This window comes from Agaricus bisporus, assembly GCF_000300575.1.
Source record: "Agaricus bisporus var. bisporus H97 unplaced genomic scaffold AGABI2scaffold_4, whole genome shotgun sequence".
NCBI lineage: Eukaryota > Fungi > Basidiomycota > Agaricomycetes > Agaricales > Agaricaceae > Agaricus > Agaricus bisporus.
The window spans coordinates 431,267-448,591 of record NW_006267367.1 but is presented as its reverse complement, the minus strand read 5'-3'; the positions used below and the strand labels follow the sequence as shown (position 1 = coordinate 448,591).

Below are 17,325 nucleotides of genomic sequence, written 5' to 3'. Positions count from 1 at the left end.
GTCAGGGAGCAAGTGCCCGCATGAGACCATATCCGAAAAGAGACCTATGGTGAATACCGTAGGCATGGTTCATGACGATGCCATGGATCTGATTGTTAGATCCCGGGCAAGCATGCAGTGTGACCCACTGCCCAACATAGTCTATCTCCAATATGTGTTCCGTTTTGGGTGGAGGAACGCCTGTTCCTCCCGACGGAGCATATTCGTTGCATCCTGTCAGGACGCTAGAGTATTCATGGGGGACGAAATGTTCATCCCAGGCTCGAGTATTGTTGGGGATGCTAGGAGCGTATTTCTCGTCGTTGAAATGAAGATCAACGGCGGCTTGCATTGCCTTATCCCTGAAGGCAAGCATGACGCACCCTGATATCCCACAGAACTGACGAAGGAGACGATAAGCTTCTACGCGCGTGGACTCACGCGGATAAACATTGTGAATGATCCTCACTAGCTGCTCGATGTCCCATGGCGTCATGGGTATTCCCATCGGAGCTTCCTTGTAAAGAGGATTCTTCTTATCGGGTCTCCAAGGGTCTTTTCCTTTAGTTAGCTTGTCAGCGTTGCATGAGGCTACGGCAGATTGTCCTGCCGCGACGATGTTGGTGAAGGGGCTGTGATACAGCCTCGGGTGTAGCATTCCTCTTAGTGCGTTATTACGCGCAAAACTCATCTCGACTTTAGCCATTCCCCAGAAGTCGGGGATTTTGCCATTGGATTTCTGTGCCACTTTCCTATAAGCATGAGCCTCATGCTCTCTCCGTCGAGCTGCCTTCTTGCGCATAGCCTGAGCTGCTCGGCTATTATTATCTGAGTCTGGCAATAAGGAGCCGTCGTCTTCGTAATCTCCTACATTGTCGGAGACTTCTCCGATTTCGATAATTGGGTCCGACTTATCAAGTATGATAGTCGGTTCGGGGAGGAGTTCCCCAGGGACTCTGTAGGTGATTGGTGTGGAATACTTCCACACAGGAGGTCCATCCTCGTTCTTCTTCCCTTCGGTATCAGGCTTCGGAGCCTGCTTCATGCGTTTTTGGTATGGATGGTCATCTACCATCATCGGAGCGTGCATGGACTGGTATAGTCCTTAGGGAGGATCCTCCCTCATCAGTGATCCTGGAGTGGGAGGCAACGGCACCTCGTATGGTGGAAGTTGAGGATGAGGTTGTGATGGAGCCTCGTGGCGCGGAGCGCTTGTTGTAGCTGGTGGAGGAGGTGGCCTTGCTGGTTGACGTGTGTACGCGTCGGTGGATCCACTCGATGGATTCCTAGATACTCCAGGAGAGCTGTAGCTCTCCGACTCCTCCATTCGTCGCTTAGATGGCAGAGCTGCCATCGGTCGCTCGCTTCGGAGCAGTGCAATCTTGTTGTTGGCCATATCCAACTCCTTAGTCGTGATTTCAAGTTGGTCTGTCATCAGACCGAGTATCAATGCCGTCACAGGGTAATCTAGGTCGACAGTTGCGAATGACTCTCGGTCCATGTCGACCGCCTGCGTGGTTCTGTCGATGAGACGTTTGTGTCTCGGGCGTGACTCTGATTGGGAAGATGACACCGTTCTTGGTGGAGAGCGTGCTCGCTCTTTTCCTTTTTATAGCTGCTTGATATGGGGGTTTCCCCATAATCATCATACGGTCGAGGCGGTGGACGAGGGTTGTCCTGGTATATTTGGTGGGTATCATACCCATAGCTCAATGGTGGATAAGGAGGTTGATGCACGTATGGTTGCGCAGGGTGGTATGGCGGATGATATTCCGGTTGATATTGCTGGTAATGTTGTGGTGGTGGTAAACTATGAGAGGATATGCCTCTTGCCCTCCCCCTACCAAACCTGAGCCTCGGGTTTCCTCCACACATCAGGCCTCTGCCTCTGTCTCCTGGGTGCGTAATGTCTGGTGCGCTGTGAGTGCGTCTAATAGACGACGATGGGGGGGAGGGGGAAGCGTCCTCCGAATCTCCTCCATTTGAGTCGCGGTCGAAGTTGATTGGTAACTCACGCGCAGCTACGGGTCGGCTCCTTTTGGGCAACGTGTTTGCCCGCTTCGCGTTGTGAAGTTCGGGGTGTCGATCTAGCGCTGCTAGATCCCGACAATTTGCGTGTGTTTCCCAGGTGGTGTCACCTAAACTCCAACGAACTTCGAATTCCAAGTTGCTGTGATCTACACGACGATGTCCAATTATCTCGTCTTCCAGCCCAAAATCATAGGGTTCAGGTTGAACCCGGTTTGGGAACATTCCGTCGTTTGACGCCTGATGCAGTCGCAGCAGACTAATGTGAAATGTGGGGTGAATACCCCTCTTTGCCAGGGCCGTTGGTAATTCCAACGTATAATTTGAATTCTTCAGGTTTGCCCTAGCAACCTTGTAAGGCCCGATAAACTTCGGACATAATTTCCTAGCGCAATTTCGCGGTAGGTTAAGGTTTTTGGTGGACAGATACACCAAGTCTCCAGCACTCAGTGCGGGATCTTCGCCCCGCTTATGGTTAGCATTGAGTGTCTGGAACACTCACGCTTCTATAATGGCGTCGTGCGCCTCAGCTAGGTTTACCAGAGCCTTCTCTGCGAACGCTTTGACCCCTTTTGGTATAGGAGAGTCCAGACGTGACTCCTTTATCATGGTGGGTAAGTAACCACCATTCAATTCAAAGGGGGCAAACCCTGTTGCTGATGAGACGCTAATGTTAATGGCAAATTCTGCCATGGGTGTCTTTTCCACCCAATTCTTCTGATCGTGACGTACGATTGCGTGGAAGATCTGACCAACATCTTTGTTGGCTCGTTCAGTTTGTCCATCCGTCTGCTGGTGGAACGCCGTAGACATGAGCAGCTTTGCTCCCAATAACTTGTGGAGGTTTTGCCACCACGCCGAAGTGAACCGAGCGTCTCGATCGCTCACAATTGATGCAGGGAGTCCGTGAAGTCTCACGATCTCCTTTAAGTATATCCATGAGAGCTCCGAAGCTTTCATGGTCATCTTTACCGGTATGAGATGCACCATACTGGTCATCCTACATATAATGACCCATAGGAAGTTATAACCATCACTTTCCGGGAAAGGCCCAATAAAGTCCATCCCTATAGAGTCCCACGGCTTCGTGGGTATTGGCAACGAGTGAAGTTTCCCTGCAGGTTTCTGCGGTAGTGTTTTCGATACTTGACACTGGGTACAAGTCCTGCAAAACTCGCGAATATCGCGTCCCAGCTTTCTCCACCAATAAAAGCGGCGAACATAATTCGCCATCTTGTCTGTTCCATAGTGACCCATGGTTTCATGGGTTTGATTTATTATGGTCGTGATAATTTCACGATCGTTCGGAATACACAATACAGGATTTTCTCCCTTTTGTTGAGAATAGATCAGGCCATTCTCAATGTAGAAACCTCTGTGTTCTGAGACGCTATTCGCTAGTGCAGAAGTCATGGGGTCATGACTGTAGGCTCCTTGTACTCGTTCCAGGAATTCGTCCGTTAACTTAACGGGTGCTATTTCTGGGCTCGGAGTGATATTTTCACTCAAGACCGGATCATTGTGATCCTCCGCTGATTGTGTAGATGACCCTTCTTCCGCTATCTGAGATGACAGTTCATCTCCATTGGGTCCGATACTTGACGGATCATTATTGATCCGTTTATCTGCGTCCACCAATGCTTCGGCCTTGTCACTGACTCTGTCCCTTTTCTCTTGCAAACATGCGCTCTTACGCACCGGTAAAGGAGTGGTGGTCATAGCCATGATTCAGACGACATGTTGATGAACTTCATCAATGCGGTCCTGCAGCAGGTCGTCCGCCTCCGGGTCTACCATTACATCCACGTATACATATTCTCGAGGGTGATGATTCTCACCTAGTCTGTCACTTTCGTAGTAGCAGGAGAGGCAATCCGCTATTTTGTTCCGCTCTCCTTTGACATAAGTTATGTCGAAGTTGAACTTAGCTAGGTAGTTATACCACCTGTGTTGTCTGGGAGATAGATTGACTTGCGTCTTGAAGAATTCAAGAGCTTTATGGTCAGTGACTACGTGAATTTGGTAGCCAAATAATTTATCTTCCCATCGTGACATGGCTTCCAGGATTGCTAGAGTTTCTAGCTCATGGACGGCATAGTTTTGTTGTGCCGGCGTAAATTTATGCGACATGAAGCCAGCTGGACGACATTTCGTCCACTCTTCTCCTTGCCCATACATGGCGCCTACGCCGGTTTTAGACGCATCACATATGACCCAGATAGGTAGACCTGTCCGTGGATCGATGGGTTTTAGTATAGGAGTCTTGGTGCAGATTCTCTTCACCATATCGAAACTCCGCTGATGGAGAGGTCTCCAATGGAACGGAGTCCCGTTCTGAGTTATGGACATCAATGGTCCGGTGTATGCTGAAACGTCTGGAAGGAATGAAGCCAGGTAATTTACCAGTCCCACAAACTTCTGGATGTCGTTATAGTTTCGTGGTATTCTCCAATCCACGATCTGGTTCAATTTGTTGTGCGCGGGATGTATCCCGTCATCATCAATCAGATGTCCTAGACAGTCGACCTTCTTGGAGTAAAGGTCGCATTTCGACCACTTTAAATATAGTTTATTTTCACGGAGTCGTGTAAATACAGTACGAAGATGCACTTCATGATCTTCTTTGGTGTCGGAGAAGATGAATATATCATCTAAGTAAACGTGAAGGAAATTCCCTATTGCATCTCAGAATATGGCTGTCATCAGCCGTTGAAATGTTGCGGGAGTGTTGCAGTCTCCCTGTTGCATAATGTTACTGACGTAGGTGCCGGTGATCGTGGAGAATGCTGTCTTCTCTACGTCCTCAGGTCTCACTCTGACCTGTTCATATGCATCAGTCAGATCGATCTTTGAGCGATATTTCGCTCGTGCTACGTCTTCTCGAATTATTTCTTGATCCGGTAAGGGTGTTACGTCCTTAATCGTGTTGTCGTTTCGCTGTCAAGCTAAGTTCCTAGTTTGTCATAGAACTGACTCCGTAGCGAGTGGGGACAACGCGGGTGCCGCGTCTTATATTTCAGATTGTCGTCAATCAGATGCATTTCGTGATTTACTTCACGGAATGGGGGTAAAGTTTTTGGTGTGCCTTGGAGTATGTCTTCATACTCCTTGAACCAGCGTTCGCATCTGCACTCGAGGCCTTCCTCGATTTCCTTTGATGCGAGGAACTTCCTCGCTATCGGTTCCTTCTCCCTACTGACAATCCCCTCTAGGGCCTTCTTCTGTGGCATCCTCGTGTGTCCACGAGTGTTTATTGGGGTCCTAAGACGTGGAAACTTGGGACTGTCAGTCCTCTCTATATTGTTTAACTCGGGTTCACAGAACCCCGTAGAAGATGGGTTTCCATCCTTTGGTGTGCTCAACTCTGAAACCATCGTGTTCCATTCCCCTGGCATTCTGGGGTCGTGGTACAATTTTTCCAATGTTGGCACATTAGGATTGTCTTTGAGAGGAGCGTGGTTCCGCGCAGGTTTTTTCTTGGACGTAGATCTCTCCCCAGTCACCTCTACTGGTTTAGGTGATAGATTCCTATCACGGTGGGACATTCTGTATCGTCTGAGGCGGTTGTCCGTCTCACCATTCCAGTGTTAGGGCGACTGTGACTGAGATGTCACAGGTCACACCTAAACTCAAGAACTAAAGAGTATAGTGACAAAAGTAATATTAGGCGTGAACCTAAGAGAACTCGACGGAGTCTTCTACAAGTTTCTACCTACTTTATATACCTAGACTACGGCGCACAGACCAACTACCCTAGGTAACTATTTATATACTGACATGAGAAAAGAAGTACGTATGAGAAAGTAAACTAATTATACATTTTGACATGTGAAAAGAAGAGTGGAGCTAGAAGTAAGTAAACACGAGTACATTGATCATAAAAACGTCAACAACACCAAACAAACCATAAAAGTGTCCACAAGTACAAACAACTTCTAAACAGGTAATCTACTTACACAAACCATTGATGCCCGAAGTAGTTACCCAACAACGCATCACACGGACATAGTATGAAGAACCCGGATAGTTCCCAATACCGAGCCCCCCACGCTGACCACCTCTGTATTACCCATTCCTTCTGTTCTTCTGCGTCCCACATTGCCAACGTCATCCTCCCACACTCCCTACACTGGTGGCCCGATAGGCGCCATCCTACCGGCCTTGCCTCTCGTCCTATAGCCGCTGCCCTCCTCCGCCATTGTACCTGCTCCGCATGATTCGGAGGTAGGAAAGATAAGATAAGGTCGATAAGCTCAATTGGTAAATCTGTAGCTTGCGCCATTTTAGCAGTATGCCGATAGTTTAGCCTCCGTCGAACTGTAGCAGCAGAGGGAAATTATTATGTAATAATATATGTGACAGATGTGACAGCGTGACGCCGTGACATTCTGGCAAGGTTCTAACATCCAGTCGATAGCCTTGATTTGGTATCCTTGTACCTCAAGGCAATTGTTCTTGAAGTCAAGAATAACGTTGTTTCGACGCATAAATCCTGCGCCTAGTATTAGATCGTAGCGATCAAAATTCACGATATCGAGATAGTCGTCTATCATGCGTTCTCCAATACCCATGGTCACATTGGCGCCGAATTTGATGACTGATTTACTGCCAATCGTTGCGAGCTGCAGTAAATGAGGATCTTCTAAGTTGTGTACAACAACTTCTGCGACTTGAGCGAAAGCTGGGGTTAGTCCGGACATTGTGCTTCCAGAATCCCAAAGTGTCCAGGCGTCCACGCCGTTTATGGTGACATAGCAGGACAAACAGTGTTTCTCTGCTTTGGGGAGTTGTCTCCTCATGCGGGATCCTTTCTCGACCTTGAGATTTACGCGTCGTATTCGACGTCTGTCCATTCCGGCTTCTGTTGCAGCAGGGTCATCTTCTTGGGTTGGTTGAGATTCAACCTTCGCCTGCGGTACATCCATCATGGCCGCCAGAAAGTCTTGATCGCTATACGATCCAGCATCATCCGACTTGTAGATCTCAACTTCCACGAGGTCAATTTCACTCTGGGCAGCGGTAGCGCTATATTTGCTACCTTTCTCCGAGTGTTCATCACTCTTCTCAGTTTCTTCAGTTTCAGGTTCAGAAGATTGATCGTCCGCTATTGCTGTGCGCGCAGCTCTTACTGCGTCCTTTCTTCCTTTGTCTCCGGATGGGCAATTTGGAGATATGTGGCCTAGTTGGCCACACTTATAACACCTTACCTCTGGTTTATTAGGCCTGGAGGGGCCCGGATTAGGCGGTTTCGCCTTATTGCCGGAAAACTTAATCTTCCTTTCCTCAAAGCGTTGACGATTCAACGGTTTATGATTCTGTTCGGTCCTACGAACCTCCCTTGACGGCACAAAGTTCCGTCCTTTTGCCACATCCTTGGGAACCCAAGCTGTTCCTTTAGAAACAATTCGGCAACTGTCTCGTCGCTCATTCCGGGTTTCATGCCGAGAACCGTCTCGGTTACTGCTTGGAGGTGTGGATCTCCGGTCGATCTGTAAATTCCTGCCATAGTATGCAGCCACTTTGGACCTATTCTCGTACCACTTAGCGTAGGTGACGAAGTCGTCAAGGGTGTTAGTGTCTGGAGTCAGACCATGGTTAAAGAGTAAGTCTCTTTGCATGTTGTCGGGTATACCTTCGAGGAATTTTTCCACCAAAGTATAGTTGTCTGGATGAATTGTCATCTGTTGAGCGTAATCCATGAGAGCGTCGAAGAACCCCTGGACTCCCAGGGTGGCACTGTAACGGACTTGACGCAGTCCAACCCGTGCCTCATGCATCATGGTGGGCAGTACGAAACGATCGTACAAAGCACATAATGTGTCTTCAAACGTCCAGTCGAACTTCGACCGATCTACCCCAGTAATATGGCGAAGGACAAATTCCTTCGCTTGACCTTTGACGTAGTACTGTAACAGTATTACATGCGATCGATCGATCGACATACTTGATCCTCCGAAACCTCAGAGGTACAGATCCACGCTGACCGTGGTAGCAAAGGTTTCCAAGTGTTTATATCTGGAGCTGCCAGAGTATGGTTCGACTCTACTATCCGAGGGAAGTTTCAGACTTCCCGGTTTCATGCCACCTGGCATGGTAAAAGGTTGGGAGAGAGTCTCCCTTACGATTTTCTTGATTTGGTCATGAATACGACCTTGGTGTTTACGTATCGTCTGCATCACTCCGGGTGCAGCATTTTCGGGGACATCCCTTGCGAGGGAGAATCCTTGCAATGATCTAGATTCTGTACGATGACGAGGATGGTGATCGTCCTCACCATCGTCAGCTTCCTCATTTGAGTCAGTCGACTCTGAGCGGTGTTTCCTTCCAGATGCGTGATGAGGAGTTCCCTCATCGCTGCTCGAACTACTCGAGCTAGGTGGGCCTCCACCTTGTCTAAACGATCTAGTCCTTCTAAAGGGCGATGATTCCCTACGTCGATAGTCCTTGTAGGAGGATTTAGAAGCGGATTGCCGCTTCTTTTTCCTACCTCCTCGTTCCTCTTCAAAGCGGACGCCGCTGGGTCCCGCTCCCGACGTGCTTGCCTCAGAAGGGTTCATTCGGGGAGGATTCCCCTCTCTCTGCTTACCCTTGTCCTTACCAAGGCCAGGCGTCTCAGATGCCTCAGATTCCTTGATGCTTGGAGTCTCTATGGACTCGTAGCTGTCTCCGTCGGGCAATAGTAGATGAGTGCTGTCGTTCTCATCGTCTGATTGAGGATTGCCATCGTACGCACGGTGGCCTTTGAAGGATACCCCTTGATCCTCGATCCTCGAGGTTCCATGTTCAGCAAAATCATTCATTTGCATCCTCTGATGCGCTACCCTATCCCTCCATCTGTGCGAGCGTCGCACTGTAAAATATGGTTGAGCTTCTGAAGGGAATGTAGAGTTCCCGGGTTCAGTGGTGGTTGCGCGATCATCATTGTTAGATGGTAAGCTGGGGGTGTTACCCCAGGTCCTTGTGACGGCCAGTGACTGGCCATCATCACCTGACTTCAGACCAGGTGTGTCCTTGTTGTCGTAGCCCATGGATTCATGGCCTCGCGTGAACGGGTATGGATCCATGCCCTGCTCTGTCAACAGAGCGGTAAAGCCTGACATGGGGGTGTTTGTGCTACCCCTGTATTCCTTTTCTTCTATCTGTCGCTGGTAGATAGCGATTACACCTGCAAGTGCTCGCAGATAAAATGTCCAATACGTCGGACTGTTCGGTGTTACCGGAATACTCAAATCGACATACATCTGGTCGATAACTTGTTTGACGTAAGCTCGAATCCGAGCTTTCCTTCGGTTAGTATTGATGCCGGCTCCAGCAAAATACAGATTCGCTTGTTCACTTAGAGTCAGCATTGACTCTCCTATTTCATTGTTGGTATCCGACAATGATCTTTGGCTCGGTGCATCAGGGGGAAAACGGGCAGATGACCCCATCCCTGTACTTGGCGTAGGTCCACCGAATCCGGGGGGAATTGGTCCAGGTAGAGTGGGCGGTCCAGGGAGAGTAGGTTCGAATCTTCCTGGAACGTGTGGAGTTCTTTCTCCACCGATGCCCGCTGGTTCCAGCGTTGTGGGGGAAGACCGCACTGCGGTCTTTTCCAACTCTGGAGAAATCTCCATGTCTGTGAGGGAAGGTCGTATCGACATGATTCGATGCGACGGTTTTTAGGGGCTTTGTATGCTTGTTAATACGAGGTTCGTATTTGCTTTGGGGAAGCGTAAAAAACTGTAAGGTCTAGCCTTACTTATAGTCGTATATTCCCTTAGTTGTCACACTTAAATATGCTTGACCTGTATATAGGGAACGTTCTAAGTACAACAATGTGGGGGGTAAAACAACTGTCATAACTACGGCATATGAAGCAGTATTTATAAACTATAGATAGGAGCTATCACCACGAGATAAGATAGATAAGATGAAAGTGATGGTAACGCCATCACGGCAGATCAAATATAGATAGAAAGGGGTTTTTCCCCTTACAGTGTAGCCCTTTGTATTTGGGGTGTGTTAAGGTTGTGCGTATCGTTAACATTCTCGGTTCCATCTTGGAGCACTGGATCGGGCGTCACAATAGCGCTGTAATCCTGGTCTTGGTTAGAAGAACCTGGCTCCAATCCAGTGGCAGCGCCGGTGCTGAAAAGGTTATCTAGATCATCATCATCGCTGTTTTCCGCAAGAAACACGTCAAGTAGTCCTTCGTATGCCTTTGGACGAGCTTGGCTGGACAGCGGTGTTGCTGAGCAAGAAATGCTGGGCGTATTAGCAGATGGCATGGCAGAGTAAAGAAAGAGCAGCGGCACGGAGTACTGGTGGCGTAAGCTTTTTCAAAAAATTTCAAACAAATCAAACCTGAATTCAAAGACCGCAGGTCCATTGAAGTCAAAAATGGAATATAGGCTGGTTTTGTCACCGTTACTTTGCATAAATATGGCCCAAGGCCAGAAACAAGCTCCTTTACCAGACTATTGAGTACTTGAAACATTATTATGACTGGAAGCTCACTTTGAAGGAAATAAGGTTTCAAAGAAGATACTACCCGTGACCTGGTTCGGTGCAAGATTTGCCCTTCCCGAATCCGCATGAGCTCTGACACCAGCAGCTGGTTGGCTCGTCGTTACTGGAGGAATCATATTAATACAATAGGACATCAAAGAGCTCAGCAGGCTATAGATGAAGCGCACCATCGGGAGGCACAACAAATGTTAGCTCTGCAGCAGTCGGTTCCTACGCAAGGGTTACAGCCTCCTTCATCTTCCACCATAATGAAATCTTGCGCACAAAAGAGCCTCAACTTTGAAGCACAATTGTTATGATTGTGGAACAAATCCGAGTATTCTAAATCTTATCTGATCTTATCTATTCCTTATCTGATGCGGACCTTATCCGTTCTATCATCAGGATATGTCATTCTATTTCTATCTGTGCTTTTCTCTTTGACCTTACCTTGTTTATCTTTTCATTCTCATGATCATTCTTCTTGTTCCATGATTGATCCTTCATGTTACCTTTTATATCTTTTTGTTCTCATGATCAATCTTCTATTCTTATGATTGATCATCTTCCTTCCTAGTTTATACTTTCCTTCTCGCTAATTACTCATCTACCTCAGTCATGGTTACTCAGCCCGTTCTATACTTAGTTACCTTGGGTAGATACCTTTACATATATAAGACCAGTAGATACTGCTGTATTCCTTACGCTTTACCAATTGTATCTTTCCCTTTCTCTTACTCTCCCCTCGCTCTCAAGTCTTTGTCACTTGTCTGCAACCTGAGTCCCAGACTAAGGTTGTAACAACAATTTTGGAGCAAGTATGACACAAACCCGAGGACAATTCCAATGGGATCTATGGGTGAATTAGATGAGGCTGTTTGTGAACGCCTCGAAGCTGCGCTAGACTGTCAGCTGGAGACTTAGACAGCATAGACAGATGTGGGAAACATGGAGGAGGAGGCCGATCTTGATGCAGGTGACTTTGATCTGGGAGGAGATATCGAGTATGAAGATATAACCAAACCTGGAGATACCACAGCGAGACGCAATAGTGACACATGGTTCCCTTATCCGTCGAAGGTTTACTTCTTGCTTGACATAATTGACACTCTTCCAAGGCTTCGTATCTCTGGATCAATAATGAAGACGATCATCTGGCTTTTGAGGGAATGCGGGGTTGAGAACATACCGTCATATAAAAAATTTCGAGACATGCAGGAGAATTTGCGAAAGGATGCAGGAATATCTACAATCCAATGGAAATCTCCTCAAGGGAATACATTCTCGTTTAATGACCCGATTGCACTGGTAGCGAATGTGAGTCGATAATTTCACTGACTATGGAAAAATAAAAGACTCATGGAATAGGATTGGACAAATCCCCTGGTTGCACCACACTTGAGGATATATCCCAGTATTCCAAAAGATGGGCTCGTCTCCAAAGTTTGGCATGCATCCAAGTGGCGCAGAGACGTGGATCACCGGTTCCTCAGTCCCATGTACGCCAATAGAGATCAACATTTCTATATCAATGAGTTGGCAAGACTTACCAGCGGCCAATTCGTGATTCCTATCCAATGGTTGATGAACAAGAAAGACAACAGTGTATATGCTGATATGTGGATCGTCTACATTGATGAGAATGTGAGTTCCTTATTGTTAAAGGCATAGTTACGCTCACAATATTCTTTCCTGCCAGTCATTAGCCACGATTGATGATACGGACACATTCCTCATACCTGCGAGGGAGTTGGAATTCAATATGCTCGAACTTCTAGACAAGAATGAAATACTTTCATGGAGTCCGCAAAATATAGTGGCAGGACACCCTCAACAAATGCCAAATCCCGATAGAGCTCTCGCAGATGATGATGAACTGTACACAAGCTTTATAGATGTTTTTGGGAACGTCATCTCTGGTAATCAGTCAAACAGCTGGAACAAACACTGGAATGTATACATCACTCACCAAATCCTCCCTCGAAAAATGCTCCAACAGCAGTACAATGTTCACTTTGTCTCAACATTGCAGCATGCCTCCGTCTCCGAGCAATTCCATGGGATCTACGAGAGGATCAGGTAAGTTGTCAACATGCCTTTTCACAAAGTTGAATCACCCTATCAAAATTAAACAAAGTCCAGATCGCAACATCCGAATCAGATTAAGATGCTTTTGTGGGCCAGGAGACAACCCATTGCAGAGTGAGATAACAGGGCACATTGGAGGGAACGGCAACTATCCATGCAGGAAGTGCCACATAGGAGGTACTCAAAAGGACAAGGAAACTTCCGACGGGTTCCAGAAGTTCTTTGAGGTATGTTTGATAAGCGCTCATAATGACACGTTTAACCAGCGAGTGCCTCTGCCAGCCTGGAATGACCCATTCTAGCAACGAGAATATAGCCTGCTTGGAAGCACAGCTTTCAGTTGCTTCTCTTGGCAAAGCACAGCATGTAAAGGAGATGCAATCTGCCTCAGGAGTTAAGGATAGCTTTACACAATACTGGATCGACGATTTCCTATGCCACTCATGCAATTTTCGACGAGAGTATCCAGGTACAGCGTCAGAACATTTTCAGGCCATCCTTCGAGGTTGGATATCAGCCAATTCCGCTCTTGTGTACAATCCATACCTTCGAGCCCCTGATAAGTAATTAATGTAGATCTGTCAATATTCGAATTAACATTCTATAGACTGGGATATTACATGCGACTCTCCGGTTGAACTGCTTCATACAGTTCTACTTGGAATTGTTAAGTATAGTTGGCATATGACTCATACACCCTTCAATGCTGAGAACAAAAAAATGTATACAATGCGATTAGAAGCGACCAAGCGAAGGAGTTTGTTGGCCACCATATATTGTTCAATATGCAAATTCGCTGGTTGGTCGACAACTGAAAGTTTTGGCGCAAGTGAGCACATTCCATATCTACAACCTTGTTAGCACAGATGTGTTTGCTTTGACTCGGGCGGTCGCTGAGCTCACAGCGCTTCTATGGTTTCCTGAGATTCAAAACATGGATGTTTATTTGGTATGACTTTTCCCATTTAATTCACTTGTCATTTATCTCTAAACTAGTGCAACATACGCACCACAGTAGCAAATGTACTCGACTATGCCGCAATTGTCAACCCCTCAAAAAATAATCAAGAAAATCAAGTACCATCATTTAATGCACATCGAGGAGGATATTCGATGGTTTGGACCTCTTATTGGCGTCATGACGGAGAACTACAAGTCTTACAACTCTGTGTTTCGCGCATGCTCGGTCCTTTCCAATCATTTATCTCCAAGTCGGGACATTGCTCATCAGCTATCAAGGCAAGAGACTGCCAACACTGTGAGCCCAAATGCGTCGGGTTTCCCCGAGTTAACTATTGAAAAGAGTAAATTGCCAAAGTTAGTTAGGCTTTTTGAAAGTACATTTTCGATAAATTTTCATTCCGTACCCAATTTATGTAAGAAAATACCAAACTAGGCCTTTTTAACTTGGAGAATTGAAAGTTTTTCTCAGTGATTCCCTGAAAGTGTATGAAATTTAAGTAAGACAATTACCTAAGCCTAGGGCTCACAGTGCAAACATATACTCTCTGGAGGGTTGTGGTTCTCTCGCTCGTCGAATGATTGGGTCAAACCGGGCTTCGGAGTACAGAGACTTATTGAAACAAATCCCTATTTACGCTCAGTCCATGGCTGGCTGGGTTCACCAAGTGACTCGCCACTGGTTCCTGGTGAGTGCAGTTTGTGCTTCATCTCGATACTTGCTCTTATAATACAGGGAATACCATACTTGATCCAAAAGTAAAAACCAACACCGGTAAATGGGAGTATAGAGCGCTCCGCTGGGCTGAGACTTCCGGTGTCAAAGCAGAGAACCCAAACCGTGAATGGGAGTCGTTTATGTGGTATTCTTGTAAGAAATTGATTTCTCAATACAGTAACGCCTGTGAAGTCAGATCCTGGGTATTCGCGACATCACCTTTCATTGAAGCCGAAGCCAAAGAAACTCTGACCGGAAGGATTCTCTCCATTCTGCGTTGCGTCGATAATCCATCACAGTGTATTGTTTTACTTGATGTTTTTGAGACAGTTTCTACTTGCCACCCTATCTTCAACATGCCAGTGTTGAGAAGATGTTTTGGAGAAGCTAGAATAGTGGCAGTTTCAGGAAATGTAAGCTCATTATGATGGCCTCATCAACTAATGATTTTGATGTGCTTAACTTTGCAGGTAATTCTGTTTGATTATAACGTGCAGCATGACTGCCACGCTGCACGATGCTCTAGCAACCCCCAGGAACTGAATCAACAAGAACATGCTCACACAGGAGCAACACAAGCTGCTATTGTCCACAGGGCTCTAGATCAATACATCTTCAACACTCAATCACTTCACAATCCCCATCTCATCTGCCAAACGGTCTCTTGTCAGCTCATCGCTCCAGTCCTCAAACACGTCAATTGTGCCTCTCTACATCACAAGCAAGCAGGGAATCTACGAGCTGCCCATGTCAATGGGCAAACGGGTGCCAATGGCCATGATGACGTGGATGCTCAAGACACTGCACTGAGTGCCAATCAGTCGTCTTTGGCTGATGCGACAGGATTGGCTGACTTGCATGGACCGCAGCCTGTGAAGAGGAGAAGAATCAATGCCAGGGTATCATGATAGGCCCGTTGTTACAGCCCAAGCCGTTTTACGCTTGAAATATGCCTTAGCTATGAATTATAGCTCATTACGGGCTTAGCTACATCATCCTATAACCCTTACTCGTCACTCAGCAGAGTATACCGTTCATTGTGAGTCTACATGAGGGATCATTGGCTCCTATATGGGAAAACTGTACCATTAGGGAAACTATAGCCTTTAGCTATGACGAACATATGTCTAGCTATAATGAGCCTCTGCATGTAGACCAAGCTAAGCCTTGGCCAGTCGTGGAATGACATGTAATCTTAGCGAGTGCGGCTAACATGTGGATCCTATACTCCCAATGGAGAATCCAGCTTGATCGCACTTCGATCCGATGACGATCAGAGGTAGCTCCGTAAATCCGACATTATATGGGGATAATAAACCCTAGCTCCGACTCTGGGTATTCAGCACATGGACCTGCTTCAATAAAAGGTCAATTGGAAATAGTAGCTAAGCGTTGCCGTGCGGCAGCTAAGAATAGATCAGCACAATGTTCAGCCTAGGTAGCGCAGCTAGGAACTCAAGATCGCTTAACATGAACTGTTGAGTTAGTCTTCGCCTGTAGCTCCTGCCGATAGAGTACCATATGCTCTATGACGACTCAGCTAAATCATATGACATAAATTTCTCTTTTTATTGGACAGTAGATCTGTAGCTTTGTTATCACATGGACTTAACATTTCCTTTAGTACATATTTCCTTTTGTAACGTCTCGTAGCTAAAGCTATATAAACCCCCCAGGCAAGTGCAGAGAGGCAAGGAACCTTCTAGGAACCTCTTGCTGACGCTTCGCTCTGAGGATTGTGAAATTAAAGTAACAATTAACAGAGTGTAGTCGGAATAAACTAGCTTGAGAACATTCTAAGGGGCCTTGACCTCAGCTAAACAGTTAGTCGAATCAAAGTGTTAGCTTTTCGAATTCACTAAGTTGCCAGTAGTAAGATAGTTTAAGAGACTATCCGGGTTGACATCGCAGCTTATATCCAGGAGAGGTATAAGTCGGTAGCTTCTTTGGTTGCTGAGACGGAGTCAGTAGCTTTACCGGCGGGTTTAGCCATTGCAGCTCTTTCCTGAACGCTATTGGTTGGCACTTAGCGCTGCGAACGCATGTAGCTAGAGTTCCAGAAGTTAGCCAGTGATTATACAACTACTAGCTAGAGAGTCCAGCCCCTTCCTTTGTCCGTTGATCGTCCTTCTTGCGCATATAAAACCTTTACATTGCATTATCTCCCCATGAACTTGCATTACGAGCAGTAGCTATTGTGTAGTGGTGTTGTTATTCTATAGCTACGCCGTCTATTACATTCCTGCCTCTTTACCGTAGCTGGGGGTACTTTAGAGAATTATCCTTCCTATGTTACTTGGTAGTATTCAGCTTTATATCATATCATATTCATGTAGTTATAACCCTTCTATGACATGGAAATGGCGCTGGAGAACTCATATGTACTGTGCTGGGATGTAGGTGCATCCATATATATTATACCTGACAAAACATATGGGGGCTTGCTTGAAGCTCATGCTGTCCCTTCATAGGTAATATGTGGTGGCTATATTAGCCATTTCCTATGAGCAAGCCTATTCGCGTCGTTAAATTAGGGTTACTCAATTCCTGGCCACGTCGGCTGCACCACAGTTGTTAGCCCAGGTAATTCCGACATGGCCTTTGGTCAGGTCCAGCCGACACTATATCCGGTGCCAGCCTGATTTGTCCTCCTCAGTGATGGGTGATACCGGAATGGGCATGTATAGCCTCCCTTTGCCTTGATTACAGCTTCTACCCTTCTAGGCATACTCTCTATCAAATTCTGACACACCTCAGGCTTTATATCATTCCACTCCTTATCCACTCTTGTCCAAAGTTCTCCAATTCCCCTAGGTGCTTCTTCATACTCTTCAAGCTTGATTTTGAGGTGGCCCCAGAGATGTTCAATTGGATTGAGGTCTGGAGACTGTGCTGGCCATGGCAACAAATCAATGTTGTTCTCTTTGAACCAGTTCTGGGCCTTTTTAGACTTGTGCTTGGGGTCATTGTCCTGCTGAAATATGAAATCCTCCCTTTCTTTCCCATAATTGTTAGGGCGACTGTGACTGGGATGTCACAGGTCACACCTGATCTTAAGAACT

At 46.6% G+C, this 17,325-nt stretch overlaps 3 protein-coding genes across 3 annotated transcripts; 1 reads left to right on the top strand and 2 right to left on the bottom strand.

Annotated features, from left to right (window-relative positions):
- Position 1: 1 nt before the first annotated feature.
- AGABI2DRAFT_116822 (hypothetical protein) lies at positions 2–1,054 on the bottom strand (the record flags this gene model as incomplete). Its single annotated transcript, XM_006459799.1, has 1 exon — positions 2–1,054. The coding sequence occupies one exon, from the start codon at positions 1,052–1,054 to the stop codon at positions 2–4; it is 1,053 nt and encodes a 350-aa protein (XP_006459862.1).
- An 8,926-nt stretch (positions 1,055–9,980) lies between these two features.
- On the bottom strand, positions 9,981–10,912 carry AGABI2DRAFT_142272 (hypothetical protein; the record flags this gene model as incomplete). Its single annotated transcript, XM_006459798.1, has 5 exons — positions 9,981–10,240; positions 10,354–10,466; positions 10,507–10,621; positions 10,686–10,728; positions 10,883–10,912. 5 exons carry the CDS (start codon positions 10,910–10,912, stop codon positions 9,981–9,983), a joined length of 561 nt encoding a protein of 186 aa, XP_006459861.1.
- Positions 10,913–11,445: 533 nt separating this feature from the next.
- Positions 11,446–15,306, top strand: AGABI2DRAFT_149834 (hypothetical protein; the record flags this gene model as incomplete). The annotated part of the gene is made up of 12 exons (XM_006459797.1): positions 11,446–11,473; positions 11,537–11,814; positions 11,866–12,141; positions 12,197–12,576; positions 12,635–12,812; positions 12,868–13,148; positions 13,336–13,534; positions 13,655–13,843; positions 14,078–14,204; positions 14,282–14,676; positions 14,734–15,012; positions 15,235–15,306. 12 exons carry the CDS (start codon positions 11,446–11,448, stop codon positions 15,304–15,306), a joined length of 2,682 nt encoding a protein of 893 aa, XP_006459860.1.
- Between the last annotated feature and the right edge of the window lie 2,019 nt (positions 15,307–17,325).